Source organism: Neltuma alba, unplaced genomic scaffold (assembly GCF_004799145.2).
Source record: "Neltuma alba isolate B1F8T4 unplaced genomic scaffold, ASM479914v2 tig00013228_pilon, whole genome shotgun sequence".
In the NCBI taxonomy this organism is placed as follows: Eukaryota; Viridiplantae; Streptophyta; class Magnoliopsida; order Fabales; family Fabaceae; genus Neltuma; species Neltuma alba.
In genome coordinates, this window is record NW_021637526.1 from 39,870 (window position 1) to 57,086 (window position 17,217).

The window sequence follows — 17,217 nt, forward strand, 5'->3', positions numbered from 1 at the left end:
TGTTATATACTCTATCCTCATATTTGTATCCTTTTTTTTCTCAAGAAAACGAAAAGCAATGCAATATATGTCATATAAAACCTAACCTTACATTTCCATTCTGTTTCATTATTACCTATCTCTCTCTCTCTCTTCTTTTTCACCTCTCTGCTCTCTTTCATCAAGTAGCTCCGGGTTTCAGTGTTTCAATTTTTAAAGCGGTTAATCTTGCCCGCGGCTTTCTTCGTTGATTTCTCAGTAGCCAAAAAAAGAAACAGTATTTTTGATAATAAGTTTTTGTTCTTTCCTTTTTTTTATTTCTGTTCTTTTAATGTGTCGTTCTCTCCTTCCTTTCTGTTTTTTTTTTCCTGTTCTATTTTTTCCCATTGTTTCCCCTTCACTTTCTTCTTCATATCTGACCGTCCGGTTTTTATCAGACTGTTCCGGTTTCCGGTCTAAATCCGGCTCTCAGCTCAAAAGGTGGTTCTAAATAGGGGTGAGTAACAAACCCATTACCCGCTAGCCCGTCCATGACCCATGAAATTTTTGCCCATTTAAGCCCGCCCAATTAGCCCAAATAAGAGATTATAAACGGGCGGGCTTAAATGGGCAGGGTAGCCCATTAAACGGGTTGGGCTATGGGCAAAGTATTGGGCTGCCCACACCCGCCCGTTTAAATTTTAATTTTTTAAAAATATTTTTATTCTTCATTTAATTGATAATATTGTTTCTCATTCATCTTTTATCAAACCTTTATGCTTGTCTAAGCTTTTATTTTATCTTTTAGGTGAAAGTTGGAACTTTCAAAGTTTATGAGACTTTATGATTGGTGACTACTTTTATGATTTTATCAGACTTTGATTGTTTGCGAATCTAAATGAGGTTGTGTGATTGAATATGATTGATGTTATTTCATATTTGATTTGCTATTTGGCATGCAAAATTTATTGACAGCTTCATAAGGTTACATATACAAAATAATTATACTGAAAAAAAATTTAAAAAAAATAAATGGGTTACCCCGTAACCCGGTTAGCCCAAACGGGCTGTCCCGTAACCCATTTAATACGGGCTAAATGGGCTACTACCGAGTTATGGGTTAGCCCATGCCCATTTATGAATAAATGGGGCGGGCTATGGGCTAACCTTCGGGTTAGCCCACCCCGCCCATTGCTCAGCCCTAGTTCTAAACGGTTGAAACTGGCTTAACCATTTAGACAGTCTAATGCTTCGAACCAAACCGGAAACGCGTCCGTCCAACCGTCCACTTGTTAGTTGTTTGAGAATAAGATTTAGAAGTTGATTCCATACTTATCATGGGGTACTTTTCTTAATTTAGGCTGTTTAGATTGTTTTAAATTTAATTTAAATGATTTTTTAAAAATGTTAATCCTTAACTAGCATTTTTTTAAAAACATTGTAAATTAAGGACTTTAAATCTTAGCTAGTAATGTTGAATTTTGAATAGATTATATTACAGTGTACAGGGATGAGTGCACCATGCTAATGATAGCACTAAAGCCGTCAGATTGTGACCACAGATATGGTGAATGTTTCATGTATTTTTTTGCAAATGTATAGTTTTCACTAAAATTAAAAGCATAATGAAGACGGTCTCAGTGCATTTATTTTAATTTTTAACGCACTGGCACGTGGCAGGTATTAATAATCACTTAATCAACAAACTCGACACTCGTTATGAATATTGTTTTTCTTGCAAGATTTATTGTTAAAAGAAACAAAGAAGTTGAAAACAAAACCACGTTAAGAAGCTCCAAGGGATCTCTTTGTTGAGAAGGCAGGTAAACAATGAATTCTGGATATATACGAGTATATATGGGGGAGCCTCTTTCTTCCAATAAATTAATACTACCTTCACTTTTTAATATAAAAGTTAGTTGACTAATTTGAATAGATTAATAAAACTAGTTAAGTTAGTTATTTGTAATAAATAGGTGTTATTTTTTCTAAAATATCCTTATTAATTAAGTATATTGGTTAAAACTACTATCATTGTAAGGACTAAGGACCACCTTAAAAAAATAGATAAACATGAAAGATAAAATAGATTGGGGTTTTATATTTATGACTAAAATAAAAATCAAACACGTTCTTATATTAAGAACGGGAGGTAGTACTACTATAACAAGACTAACCATGTAAGACATTGGCCCCTTTAGTGAGAAGTAGAGCCGGTATTATAGGTTGAGTTCGCAGACTCAACCCACCTAGAAGTGAAGGGTTGGGTTGATGAAAATCAGGTTTGTTTTAGAACGGATCTTTTGAGTCCATAACTACCAAGACCGAACCCGTGGCAGGCTAACCCACAGGGTTGGCATGCCAACCCGTTTTATTATTATTTTTTTTAAATTTTTTCCCTCCCTTCAAATATAATTATGTTTACTCTTTTCATCCTTTATCTCATTCTTATTATTTAAAATTACCATAATGTAATATATCTTTTACTTTGTATTATGAATTTTACTTGTGGCAAAGTTAGTTGGGCAAAAAGAAGGTGATTCTACTTATGAAGCTTAACCAAATAATTTTACATCTTCATATCATTTGTCGAACTATATCAACATTGAATGATGGCTCATGGTTGAGCATTTGATTGTGATTTGTAATATTATGTTTGTCTTATTATTAATTTAGATTTGTTATATTTTAATTTGGGATGTATGTTTAATCATTTAGAATGATGTATTATGTATGCTTATAGTAATATTTTGGAATTTGGAATGTTTGAAACTTTGGATTTCATATTTTATTTATAATAATTTCTATATGCATATTTTATTTTAGGTGTTTAAGAATTGAAATAAGTTTTATTAAAAGAAAACCAAAGACACAAAAAAACTAAAAACAAAAAAAAAAAGTGACAGGTTGACAGGCCTAACCCACCAACCCGGGGTTGGTAAAATATCAACCCGCCAGAAGTTGATCTTTTTAGAACTGGCCAGTCGATTCTTGAACCTGTCACGAACTAACTTATAACTAGTGGGTTGACTCATATTACCGAATGTCTAGAGCCAACTGGCAACTACTAGATATGTCAGGCACATGTGCCAGAGGACAAGCTATTAAAATGTTGAAAACAGAATTGCATGTGCAAATAGCTAAATATAGTTTCTTATTTGAAATCTAGCTGGCTTTTTAATATACAAGTCAAACACTCACGATCAAAAGTATCATATGCTACACAAGTCAAAGCTATAAATTATAATAACTAAAGCTTCCCCCAGTCGGACAACCTTAATTATAAACAAACACATTATTAAAAGCCTCACCAATGTTCCTCTTATCCATAGGGATCAGGGGAGAGACGTGGGGTAAGAAGGACTTGGAGTGGTGAGGCTTTGATATTCGTCAACCCACCCTGTTCTCTCATATCCACTGGTTCATTATCAGGGCTTGCAATATCAAAGCCATGCAACAAACTAGCAAGTGTTAATTGCGTCATCAGGAGAGCCAATGAGATTCCAGGGCACATTCTCCTGCCAGAGCCGAAAGGAATCAATTCAAAATGTTGGCCTCTCAAGTCAACATTCTTGTGGGAAGTTAGGAATCTCTCGGGACTAAACTTCAATGGATCTTCATATACTCGTGGGTCCCGATGGAGCTTTGAAAGATTGGTCAAGAGACGAGTGCCAGAGGGTATGCGGTAGCCAACAACAGTGCAATCTTCCATAGACTCGTGCACCAGGCTAAGTGGTGCGGCTGGGTACAGGCGCATGGTTTCCTTTATGATTGCTTGCAGATAAGGCAGGTTCCTTAAGTCTGATTCCACCACTAACCTTTCTCTTCCAACCTGTGTCTAGCTCTTCTACTGCCTTTTTTAGGACTTCGGGATTGTTCATAAGTAATGAAAGAGCCCAAGTTAGCGTCACCGCTGTTGTGTCTGCTCCGGCTACAATTAGGGCCTGCAAATTTCATACTCAACTCTCAATTTTGCAGAATTGGCGGCCTCAGTGATAACCAGTCAGCATAAGCACATATAAACTAGTATTTAATCGTTGCAGATTTAAGAAATATTCGGTTTCATTGGCAAAAAAGCGCAACAATATTGGAGATTTCCAATATCATATTTATGTATAGCGAGGCCCGGTCTTGTAAGGTTGTCACTTGTCAGGGGTATAGGGGAGAAGAGAACGGATTTTTTTACAGGAGCACAAGTCTGGCCTCTTAACAGGTTTAGTCTAGCTAGCTCAAAAAGGATCCTATTTCATTCAAATTTCTTTATTTTCAGATTCCCTTTTCAATTGGATATTTTAAAATATACACGCTTTGGACACATGCCAAAGGAAGAAGGAAAAGAAAATTTGGAATAATATGTGGATGGTCATATTTAGTGTATTTTTGTCAAAAGTGGCTGCCTAACTTTGCGCCTGCCGCCTATATACAGAACATATCATCATGTGTTCATATACTTATGTCTGCATATCTAGAGAAGCAACATCAACGAGATGAGTAACACTGTATGAATTCGCAGCAAAAGCAATGGAAATTAAAAGAGCTTAGAAGTAAACGTGAAGGACTGACCAGGCATGTAGCTTTAATCATACTATCGGCATCGTGGCCATCGATCATTTCAGCATCATCAACGCTGGAAACAAGCGTGTCCAAGAAGCCACCGAGCTTATGCTCTGCTTGCCCTGAACCCGAGTCCCTCTTTCGTCTGTGTTCATCCAACCAAAATTGAATAAATTGGTCCAACTCTTTGGCTGTCTTCTTCATGGCCTTCTCTTGGCCACCCAAATCCAGCCACCTCAAATACGGCAACGCATCTGATATCATGAACGCTCCACTCAGATCCAAAAAATTCCTCAGTGCTTTCTGTGTCGTTTCCTTCCCTTCAGTCTCAGCAAAACGCGTCCCCACCACCATTCTAAACATAACATTTAAGATTATCTCCCCAAACCATTCCTTCATCTCACATGACAGAGGCTCTGCTTCTATATTCTGATCATTCTTGTTCAACTCTAACCAACGATCGTACGTATCTTTCATGATTGACTTAACCTTGGACTCTCTCACATGTTTGAGCATCTCCAGGCGATGGTTGGAGAGGACCTCCAGGGTGGCGATCTTCCGCACATGACGCCAATAATCTCCGTAGGGACTTAAGCCGAACATGCTGAAGTTATAGCACATGACCTCGAAGGCTACGAGTTTGGGACGGCTAGCAAAGGCTCTGTCGTTCACAGTGAAGCATTCTTTGGCCATCTCCCAACTGTTAATTATCAAGGTTGGGTGAACACCAAGCCTCACTGTGAAGATTGGTCCGTATTTCTCGGCCATGTTGTCTAAAGTGATATGTGGTGGCTGTGGCCCCACTAAGAGGTGGAGGTGACCAATCACAGGCCACGCGCCGCCAGCTTCCGGTGGCAGCTTTGTGGGCGTAGCTTTTTTCCCGCGGCTTCTTGATGCGGAGAAAATAGCGTAGACAAAGATTAGTAGTCCAAGGATGCTGAACGGAACGGTTGATCGCCGGAAGATTATCGTCAAGTCCATGGCTCTGTAGTTTGTGGTGCTGGATGGCTTCTACCAATGGTCAAGAGATAATTATTTAAGAAAAAAATGCAACTACTGCTTGTCGAAAAGGGGTGAATTTATTGGGAGGTCGAAATCAAGACTCGAGAAGTCAAGTTAATATCATAATGATAGTCGGAGAGGAACTGCTCAAGATTTTATTAAAGTTTTTTAATGATATTATAGATAAATATCTGGAAAAGAAGTCCTGATTGATGGACATTATAAAAGAGTGCTGGTACTCTGGAAATTTACACATTTGAGGCACTAGCAATCTCATCGGGTCAAAAGGCACTAGTAATCTCTGTGCCTAATAAAATTCTGAATAATTTTTTTTCCTAATTTTCTCTTTATTGTTCAGTATAAAATTACAAAATGTAGACGGTTGAATGTCACCCTTTAGTAAGACTCCGGATGTTAGATTCTATGTTTTTAATTATAAAAATCTGAGTGCAAAGGCCTTTTTTTATATTTCAGGATAAATTTTTACATATTTATTTTAGTTACATTATTTTCATTTTTTTATTTACGTGATATTTCAAGTAATAGTTATTATTTCCAATGTTTCAAATTTAAAGATAAAATATATTTTCAGCAAAATTAAAATTTTCAATCAGAAAAATATACATGTATGTAAATAATATAGACCATACTTACATCAAATTTTTTATATTCATTATGTCAAGTTCTCCAATCACACGTGATCATGTGTTTTATTTTTAAAATATTACCATTTAATAGCATTTAATTATAAATTTAGATTAAATAAAAAAGGATGTATAGTCATATATGATCAAGAATCTTGTTATAATGTATATAAGTAAATTGACGTAAAATTTTTTCCAAATAGTATAACAGTGTATACTTTAATACTTTATACACATTGCGTAAAAGAAAAACATAGGGTCATTTATTCGGTCATGACGGACACAAAAGGGGGGAAACACAAGGACGAAAGGGAAACAAATATGAGTAAACATCTTGTCATGAGGAGGATCTTATGGTGAAAATTGAATGATAAAAGGAACAGAACTGCAGAGCTCCGGAAGGAGACAAAAAGCAGAACAGTCCCATGATGTGTTGTGTTTTCAACATTTGTATTTTTCTATCTGTATATTCCATTATTATTCTTTTAAGTTTAATAGCTAAAAAGCATTTCATATCATACTTTGCAATAAAGGCGATTAAATCAACTTTAACTTTTCAAACCAGTACATAAGAGGCGGGACAATGTCTTGGAAACAAAAAGGCAGACTAGTGAGCTGGGAAAAGAAAGAAAAAAGAGGCAAATTGATGGATGAAAATGGTACTTCCTTATCCGAGGAAAAGGGGCTTGATAACGAGCAAAGCCGAAAAACCACTTATTGAAGCCCACAGGGTCGCTCTCGTTCTATTTGTTTGGGTCGTAAATGCTCCCCCATATTGTGCGGACCTTGGTTTCACTCGAAGCCCAAATTTGTTTTGAACCCTTTACTGTTTAGACTGGAAACCAAACTATAGTTTTAATATCACTGAGGGAATATTTAGAAAGAAACCAAACTATGATTTTAAAAGCAATTTTATAATATACGAAGTAAACATACGAATAAGTTTTTTATGATGTATAAAAAATGTTTTTAAAAAATACTTTTAAACATATCCAAATACCTCCCGGCCTCAAGACTGAATCACTTTTAAGTCTTTAGCTCGCCCATACTGAACTTGAATAAAAAGGTGGTGGTTCTTGCAAGACTCTATGATGAGGATTACCAGAGGATGGAAGCGTCATCTTTTGCCAGTAGAACTTAAGAACTAACGGCAACAGCGCCAACCAAATGAACGAGAGAACAAGAAAATGTAGAGAAGCAGGGATGAAAGACCTACCCTCACCGCCTTTCCCCATAAAACTTTCTCCCTTCATGATAGCTTTTGAATTAATCGCCTGTCTTTCTTTGTTTTTTTTTTTTTTTGCCAAAGTTTGACATCACTGACTTTTTTTTTTTTTTTTACTAGAGTGACATCACCGACTAAAAAGATATATAATACTTCTATTCATTATTTAATAATATATACTAAATCCTATAATTATCAAAACATATATAACACAACTCATTCGTCGTTTTCTTGAATTGCGCGTGACAACCTACGGAACATTTCACCTAATTAGGTACGGATAATATCTTCGCTCACCTGTCATCACGAATTTGGTACATATTTTATGCATCTATTGCGAGTACTATTGATAAGAAAACAATGACTTAGCCATTATGCTTCCGGTGATATTGTTTATCCTGGCAAATTTATTGTTAAAATAAACAAAGAAGTTGAAAATAAAACCAGATTAACAAGCTCCAAGTCTCTCTTTAGTTGAGATGGCAGGTAAACAGTACACACGTGCACTCTGAGTAATATTACAAACTGAAACAATCTTTCTAAATAAACTGATAAACTTAACTTTTCTATAGTAACTTTAAAAAATAACTTTTTATAATCAAATCATGCCAAATACAAACTCAAATTATATCACAATGATCTACATTAACTAATTATATAATATTATTATCTGTGATAGAAAAGAGCAGCACTCAATCATACATCTTATCATGGATAAAAGAATTTTTCCTAACTCATTCAAATACACACTATATAAGAAAGGATCAATCTCATTTAATATGGTTATAAAACAACATATATATAGCTCACAAATCAAAATATTAAGAATTAAATCTTAATTAATACTTTATAATAAATTCATAAACAAATCACATGCGATCCCAGACCTCTTGCCAACTACCAGAACACATACCACAATAGTACAACTCAAAGGACATAAGACATACTAATGCATGAATCAATTAAAAACAATTTATCCTAATGTGGCAATATACAAGATATAATATAGCTCATAAATTGAGGAGACGCTACAAGTCGCTAATATAGCTTTACTCCTCCTGAGCCTTCCTTGACATCCCTTCTCTAAAGCTTTCACCTGAAAAATGTTAAACAATAGGGTGGGATACACAGAGTTAATAACAATCAATATACATTTATTTAACAGATAAACTCACAATAACCATATAGGTCAAATATTTCTGCTAATCTAATGCAGTTGATAAATTTTAAAAGAGATAATATAATTTTCATTTTATTCAAAAGATATAAATATCAAATAAATATACCATGTCATATGCAATCCATGAACCTAAATCTATTCGTATACCCTCCTTATTTTTGTCGACTGGACCTCTAGGCTAAATTCTTTCTATTTGACTGGCTACTCTGACAAGCTCACCCTCGAAGAACTAGTGGAGTGTCGCAGTCTCTCGAAAAACTAGTGAGACAATAATAGTGGCCAACCATAGAGCTCCGTATGGAGGCCGATACCACGTGGCATGTTTATATCTGTATACTCCAATTAATTCCTCCTCCAACCAAACCAAATGCACAGGGTTCACAATAACACATTTATATGCATGATCAAACGAATTCCAAAATAATATCTTAGTCATAATCATTAATTTCTAACAATACAAATATTTCAACTTTTTTTCAAAATAGCATTCCACAAGACAGTTCATACAAAACATAATATATGTATACAAAAATTGGTTATAAAATCAGTCACCAATCTTATACCAGAGTATGTAACAGATAGAAATTTAGTTACCTGGGCTGTTAGCTAACAGTCAAGTACAAACGAGGCCCGTACTCAAAAATGTCATAGTAGTATTTATATCTATAATCGAAATTAAAACATTATCTCTACAGTATTAGAGTAAACTAATCACAAATTTTTAGTCTTTAGCGCTCCATCTAATACCTTCAACTATCACTCGAAATTCTTACTCGACAGGCTCTTTCTAAGGTTTGGGATTAGAACATATATATGATAATTTATATTCAATTCCTAGGTTCCCTTAACTTGCATTATCTTTAATTATTAAATTATATCATTTGAATCACCAAATTTATAACTTAGATAGAGAATCCTCAATTTATAGCTTATGTTCTATCTTCAAAGAATTTAGATAGATAACCTGAATGTGAGTTAATTTATTCTTATTGTACAAGTCTAATTATTAATCCAACTGTTCAATTTAATGTCTTATATGTCACAGGTTTACTCTCTAAATTTTAGATTAATCCAACAGTTAACAAATTTAAAAACGCTAATTTACCATCTAGTATTCTATCTATCAAATCTAAAAAAATAAATGAAAAACGTATCTAATAACTTATAACTTAGAGATTGAATTGATGATCCAACCATTAAAACTAACAAGTATGAAGTCTAGGACCAGCTGATCAAATTGCAGCCCAATCCAACGGTTCACAAACTTGTAAACATCACTTTATTGAGACTATCTCAGTTTTGTTAAAAATTATTTAATTCATTGTTAACTCTCTCCTACTACTACCTATATATAGGCTCCTAGAACCCCCTCTTTCCATCATTTAGTCAATGTAAGACTTATTAACATTACTATTTTCCTATTATTTAGTCAATGGAAGACTTCTTAACATTGTTATTTTATTCATTTCTCTCTCTCTCTCACACACACACATAAAATCAGAATTATTTTAATTACATATATATTTAACCTCTACCTGTTCGATAAAAATTTGTTTAAATATTATGGGTTGTTAATTTGATGGTGTTATTGGTATATTTTTGTTATCATGGGTTGTTAATTTGGGTCGGTGTGAGGGCATTTTGGTTTCCTATTTAAACAGTTTCCATTATTAATGATCAGTTACACGTGCGTCAGAGTTATAGATAGAGAAGAGGAGGGAAGCAGAAGCAGAGGCGGTGCAGAGTTATTTATGAGGCATTGGTTTGGGGAAGTTTTGCAACACAATGTGGTTGGGAGTCGTGATGTCATATTGAATGGGGATCAACTACCAACGATGCACCATTTTGAGAGCAAAACTAGGTACATTCTTCTTTCTCCCATGTCTATCCATAAAAATAATAAGCATAGTTATAACTGCAATACATCAGTCAATTGCCATGTCTTCTTTTTGAACTGCCTTGCATCATTATTATAACAAACCCTACATAATCTTAATGGAGACAACATAATAGCTAGGAGAGAGGAGAGCTTAGTGATGAGATTGAGGGTGTAAGTGGATCGATAAGCGCCACAAATCAAATTGCAAAGAGTAAAAGAGGGAAAAGGAAACCCCAATTTCAGAAACAGAATATGGAGTTTTGAGTTAAATGTATCATCGATATCGACTCATTATATTACGCATTCAAAAATGATGCCTTAGTCTTGTCCATGCACTTGTGTGTGCGTGCCACACTATTTGAAGGCTAAAAAATTGAGCTTACCCTCCTCGCCCATTTGTTCTCTCTCCTTGTTTTTGGATTTCGCCCCCTTTATAATAATATTGCTCAATATGCTTTCCAAGAACAGTGCAATAATAATAAAAGATATATGCTGATGATCAAATGCTCGAGTCATAAAAAACCTCTGCTCATTAGATCTCTATGATCAGAAAAGCAAAAACAGATAGATGATAAAATTAAAGGCCAAGCGATCTAGCCCGTTATTTGTCTCCATTATGCATAAAGAAGAGGGGAGAGACGTGGTGTAAGGAGGACTCGAATAGGCGAGGCTTTGATATTAGTGAGCCCAACCTGTTCTCGCATATTTGTTGGTTGGTTATCAGGAGTTGCAATATCAAATCCATGCAGCAGATTGGCGAGTGTGAGTTGCATCATCAAGAGAGCAAATGAGACACCAGGGCACATTCTTCTTCTTGCACCAAAGGGAATCAGTTTAAAATGCTGCCCTTTCAAGTCCAAATCTTGGTGAGTGTTTAGGAATCTGTCTAGCCAAAACTCCAATGGGTCTTCATATACATGTGGGTCGCGATGGATTTTTGAGAGGTTGGTCAAGAGATGGGTGCCTGAGGGTATGTGGTACCCTGCCACTGTGCAATCTTCCATAGACTTGTGCTGCACATTGAGTGGTGCGGCTGGGTACAAGCGCAGTGTCTCCTTCAGGATGGCTTGCAGACACGGCAGGTTCTTCAAGTCTGATTCTGATGCCAGCCTCTCTTCCCCAACTTGTGTGTCTATTTCATATACGGCCGACAGCGAGCAAGCCAAACGTACAAGGAAAAAAGTGAAATGTGGATCTCAACAAGGGCAATTAGATCAGAACATCGATGAAGAGGTGATGGAGAAAGGGAAAACCTTTAAAGATACCTTGCTGGGAACAGATTTTGAACAAGTTTCTAAGGACAAAGCTGGATTTGGTGTCTTCAAGGACGCATAGGCATAATATATTGCAAGCCTGCAATGTTTCTTTACCAATGGATCTAATGAAAAGGAGAATAATGAGCCTGAAGAGGATGACGAGGAGGAGTGCCCCACTCTTCGGGTTCCGAGGGAGGAATATAAACAGTGGTATGCCCCTTGGCGAAGGTCTCTAATTATCAAACTTTTGGGGAAAAATGTGCCTTTATGGGTAATGCATGACAGCCTCCATAGGAACTGGAAAACTGGGAAATCTTACACAGTTAGAGATCTGGACAATGGCTACTTCGTTGCTTCTTTTGACAGTGAAGATGACATGAATAGGATACCTCAAGATGGCCCGTGGATGGTATCTAATAAATACTTGCTAATGCAGAGATGGAGACCAAACTTTGACCCTTGGGATGCAGAACTACAAAAGAAAATTGCCGTGTGGGTAAGAATTCCTCTATTGCCTCTAGAATTTTTCAATCCAACGAGCCTACGGATGATTGGAGAATTGATTGAACGGACACTAAAAATTGACAAGATGACCTATGAAAGCGAAAGAGGTAGATTTGCTAGGATTTGTGTCGAGGTGGATCTTAGCAGAAGACTCAAATCTGCGGTCAATATATTCGGCAAACGGAGGTGCATAGCTTATGAGGGACTTTATCTAATTTGTTTCTGTTACGGGAAGTTTGGCCACCATAAGGATCATTGTCCTGGTATCAAGACTCATCCTGAAGTTGAGAAGAATGACCGGACAAGCTCCACAGGAAATGTATCACAAAAGACAGTACACCCACGAATAATGAGGAGGGAAAGAAGAAAACGATCGAGAAGGAAACTGGGGAGGTAGTCGAAGTGGAACCTCATGGGGAGAAACGAGATCGGAATGAAATGGTAACCAAGGCAATGGCAGGTGGTAGAAATCCGCCAATAACGAACACTTACGGTGTCTGGAAGATTGTCCAGCAGCCAAGATGAAGGAAATCAGGAAACAATGAAAAAATAGGAGCCAAGAAAACTATGGCGAATACTGCGCGACTGCACAAGGAAAAAAAATTCAATCAGGATCCTACTAATAATAAGGAAGATATGGCAAGCCATGAGGCCAGCAAAGCGAGATCTCCGACTGTTAAGCAAGGAACCCCCAGGTCTTTTGAAAGAATTTTACTATTCAATAACGATGGGTCCCAGTGGATACCAAGAAGGCAGTTGACAATGCGAAAATTTACTTAGGAAAAGAAAATGGTACTGGGCCCTCATTTAGTAAAACTGGGTCTGAGTTATATAAAAGGAATTCCACTATACATCTGAACCAAAAATGCAGGGACATTTCTGGAGCTCACCTAATCCGTTTCGAGCATTGGGCTTAGTGACAGAAATTGGCTCATAGAGGAAGAGATATCACAGGCCCAACCTCCATTAGGTACGAAATCCAGGGGTTACGATAAAGAGCTACATAGTTATCCCTTCTGTATGACGTCAGCTGATATCAAGCCATGGCTATGGACTCTACGAGCAATATGACCACTAAGACGAAGAACACTCCAGAGTTACCTGTCACTTCTGAAAATGGGGACCTATAAGCGTTGCATCCCCAGCTCGAGGTGACCCATGATCTGCACATTTTGGAACTGTAGGGGGATGGGTTCTAAAGCTCTTCTGAGACTCGTCAAAGAAATGAGAAAGAGATACTCTATCGATTTCTTAGCCCTGTTTGAAACTAAATGCAATGGCACCCATGCGGTTTCTCGATGTCGGTGTTTGGGGTTTGACAGTTTTGAGATTGTAGATGCTAACGACTAGAGTGGAGGAATTTGGATTACTTGGAATGGGACGATTATATCTGTCTCGGTAGAAGGGAAATCATATCAATTTATTCATGCTTGGGTGACCAAGGGGCATGAAGAGTTCTATATAACTTCGGTGTATGCAAGCACCAATATCAACAAAAGAAGACACTTCTGGAGAGATCTTGCTAAGCTTCAACCAAGTAATGACAAGCCTTGGGTGATCGGTGGCGACTTCAATGCCACTTTATTCCATAATAAAAGGCGTTCCAGTGCTATTAACCCAACTTCTATTGACCGTGAATTTCTAAATTGGTTTGAGGAGCTGGAATTGAATGATTTGGGATGTCAAGGTCCTTTCTTCACATGGAGAAGAGAGGGATGTGAGAGTAGGATTGACCGGGTGGTTGCGAACGCTAAGTTTACTGAGACATACATGGATGCAAGTGTTAAACACCTACCTTGGTTTGGTTCAGATCATCGTCCTCTGTTACTAAGCACCGCGGTTAAAACCCTTAATGGCCGAAAGGATCGACCCTTTCGTTTTTTGGCATCTTGGGTTTTGCATGACGAATTTCCAAGAATGGTGGTGAAAGAGACATGGGATGGTAGTGTAAGCTGGGAGGAAAATATCAAAAATTTCACTAATGAAGTAGGGAAGTGGAGCCACAACGTGTTCGGGCATATTGGGCGAATGAAAAGTCGTCTGATGGGGAGACTAGAAGGAATCAACAAGCACTATGGCTCTTCTAATCACTCGTCCTCAATAGACCAACTGTAAAGGAAGTTATGGCTGGAACTGGAAGATCTTCTCATTCAGGAGGACTTTATGTGGGCCCAAAAGGTTAAGTGCAATTGGTACAACCTTGGAGATAAAAACTCAAAATACTTCCATGCTCATGCCAACGGAAGACGACGTCAGAATAAAATTGAGAGGATTAAAAATGACAGAGACGAATGGATTGATGATATTAAGGAAATTAAAAAGATGGCAACAAAGTTCTTTATCGACCTATTCAATACTCATGATAATTCCTCTTTTCTGCTATTCTTGGCAGTGATTCCTACCCTCGGTTGGACCAGCCCATTCTTGATAGAACCAGCACAGAGGTAGACGTCAAAGAGATCCATTTTGCCATGTTTAGTATGGGAGGCCTTAAAGCTCTGGAACCAGACGGCCTCAACGCCCTTTTCTTTCAACACCAATGGGACAATCTTGGGTCCTCGGTTATTCAAGTGGTTAAAGATACTTTCTCTGATCCATCGTCTATTCAGAAACTGAATTACATGTTCACAGTGCTAATTCCAAAAAGGGAGTACCCTGAAACCATTTGTGATTTTAGGCCTATCATTCTATGCAATGTTATATATAAAACCATTACAAAAGTTATTGCTAATAGAATTAAGGAATTTCTCCTCGAGGTCATTTCCCCAAATCAATGCAATTTTGTCCTGAGCAGAACTAGTGCTGATAACATTGTGGTTGCTCAAGAAGTTATCCATTCGATGAGGAATATGCAAGGAAAGCGAGGATATATGGCGATCAAAATTGATTTGGAGAAAGCTTATGATAGAGTCTGATGGGATTTTGTTATGAATTGTCTAAATGAACTTAATCTCCCTAGCGTGATTTATGCAACGTGATTTATGCTTGTATTTCTTCTCCATCTATGCAGATTCTCTGGGAAGGCAGTAGGGCAGAAGAATTTACTCCCACTCGCGGTTTGAGACAAGGAGATCTGCTCTCCCCCTACCTATTCATGATATGTATGGAGAAATTGGCCCATTTAATCCAAGACGAGATTAATTTAAAGCAACGGAAACCTATACGATTGGGTAAGAATGGCCCCCCATTTCTCACCTATTCTTTACTGATGATCTGCTTATTTTTGCAGAAGCTAGCTTAGACCAAGTGGAGGCAATCAAAGGATGCCTAGATAGATTCTGTGGAGCCTCAGGCTAAAAAGTTAGCAACAACAAAACGAGAGTGTTTTTCTCTAGCAACATCAACTATGTTTGGGCCTCCCAATTGAGCTAGGAGCTTGGTTTTACTAGCACGGCTAATCTTGGCAAATATCTTGGCACGCCTCTTCATCACGACTGAGTCAAAGCTGAGACTTACAACTTCGTGATTGATAAAGTAAGAGACCAACTGAGTAGTTGGCATGCTTCACGCTTCTCCCTCACTGGCCGAGATAAACTCATGAAATCAGTAATTGCTGCTATGCAAGTGTACGTTATGCAAACTGCTAATCTTTCCCCATCTACATGCAATGAGATTGAGAGAAAAGCTAGGAATTTCTTATGGGGGTCCTCGGACGAGAAACAGAAGATGCACCTTGTGTCTTGGAGCAAATTATGCACTGATAAAAAGAGTGGAGGGTTGGGTATGCGTCATTTAAAACAACAAAACAAGGCCTTTATGATGAAACTTGGATGGGTCTCGTTCACGATCATGAATATCTTTGGACCAGAGTTATTTGAGGGAAATATGGCTGTGGAAGTGACTTGATTCCCAAGATCAATCCCCAAAAAGCAGGCTCTAATGTTTGGAATGGCATAAAGAGAAACTGGGATAAAGTCTTTGATGGTATTCAACAAGTTACGGATCGTAATGGAGAGCCAAAGGCAAGGTGGAAAAGGGAGAAGAGTGTTTGTTTCACGGTGAGCTTAGCATACAAATCTCTTCCTTAGGCTGATGACATCCCCTCGTGTCTGTGGAAGAATATATGGAAACTTAGCGATGTAAAATGTTCGCTTGGACACTCAACCATCACCGTATTGTCACTAACAAGAGGAAAATGAAGATGAACTTACCTCCTACTGGTTCGTGCCCTAGGTGTAATTTCCATATCGAGGACGAGAACATGCTCTTAGAGACTGCAAAGATGTCAAGAACTTTTGGGAGCAAATCATCAAACCGGCTTATCATAATAGCTTCTTCGCTTGCTCCTTGCAAGATTGGGTCATTCTCAATCTTACAAAGAACGTCGGTACCAGGCATGCTTACTGGAAGGGTTTATTTGTGATTATCTGTGGGTTGATTTGGCGGGATAGGAATGAGATTGCCCATTCAAGTGGCAATACCCAGATTAGCAACAATCTTGCTAGAGCTTTGGCGACTCTAAGGTGTATGAACACTGCGTATGACAAGCTCAAAGATGTCAACCTTACCAACGCGAGAAAGGTCCAAACAAGTACGGATATTGGTATAATAGAGTTTGATGCGCAAGTGGAAGTAGACGGAGCATATTCATCGGTCAACCAGCATGTGGCTTGTGGGGTATCTTGATAGATAATGCAGGATGTATCAATGAGGGATTTCATTTCAGATTTCAATCCGATGACGCTCTGAAAGCGAAATTATGGGGCTGCCTTATTGGACTCAAAAGAGCTTGGGAAAGGGATTCAGGAACATTGCTCTTCAATGTGACTCTCAAGAGACCCTTAGATTGCTCAGGGCGGGCCAAGCAGACATGCATGAAGACTTCACGTTGATAGAGGAAGTTAAAAGTGTGCTTCAGAGGGACTGGAAGGTGACGCTGCATTAGAATAGGAGGGCAGACTCACTTGCAAAACGAGGATTGGCCACAAGCTACGGCCTACAAGTGTTTGGCCCTGATGCCATACGTCAATTAATTCCTCCTGACACCAGGGGTAAGTTTGTTACAGGCTTTAGTT

At 37.8% G+C, this 17,217-nt stretch overlaps 2 protein-coding genes and 1 pseudogene across 2 annotated transcripts; 1 reads left to right on the forward strand and 2 right to left on the reverse strand.

Moving 5' to 3' along the window:
• Positions 1-3,280: 3,280 nt before the first annotated feature.
• Positions 3,281-5,493, reverse strand: LOC114735559 (cytochrome P450 82A3-like; annotated as a pseudogene).
• A 5,563-nt stretch (positions 5,494-11,056) lies between these two features.
• On the reverse strand, positions 11,057-11,775 carry LOC114735560 (cytochrome P450 82A4-like). Its single transcript, XM_028923259.1, has 2 exons — positions 11,772-11,775; positions 11,057-11,574 (listed from the first exon to the last, which is right to left on the reverse strand). Exons 1-2 carry the CDS (start codon positions 11,773-11,775, stop codon positions 11,057-11,059), a joined length of 522 nt encoding a protein of 173 aa, XP_028779092.1.
• Positions 11,776-11,972: 197 nt separating this feature from the next.
• LOC114735561 (uncharacterized) lies at positions 11,973-16,048 on the forward strand. Its single transcript, XM_028923260.1, has 5 exons — positions 11,973-12,536; positions 13,553-14,313; positions 14,595-15,111; positions 15,213-15,372; positions 15,678-16,048. The coding sequence occupies exons 1-5, from the start codon at positions 11,973-11,975 to the stop codon at positions 16,046-16,048; spliced, it is 2,373 nt and encodes a 790-aa protein (XP_028779093.1).
• The last annotated feature ends 1,169 nt before the right edge of the window (positions 16,049-17,217 follow it).

Excerpts from the sequence above, each read along its gene's own strand:
- LOC114735561 (XM_028923260.1), top strand. The coding sequence starts at position 11,973 with ATGCATGACAGCCTCCATAGGAACTGGAAAACTGGGAAATCTTACACA. Across the intron at positions 15,112-15,212 it reads TGGAGAAAGCTTATGATAGA|ATTCTCTGGGAAGGCAGTAG; the intron begins GTCTGATGGGAT and ends CCATCTATGCAG. Across the intron at positions 15,373-15,677 it reads ACGGAAACCTATACGATTGG|TAAGAGACCAACTGAGTAGT; the intron begins GTAAGAATGGCC and ends TGATTGATAAAG.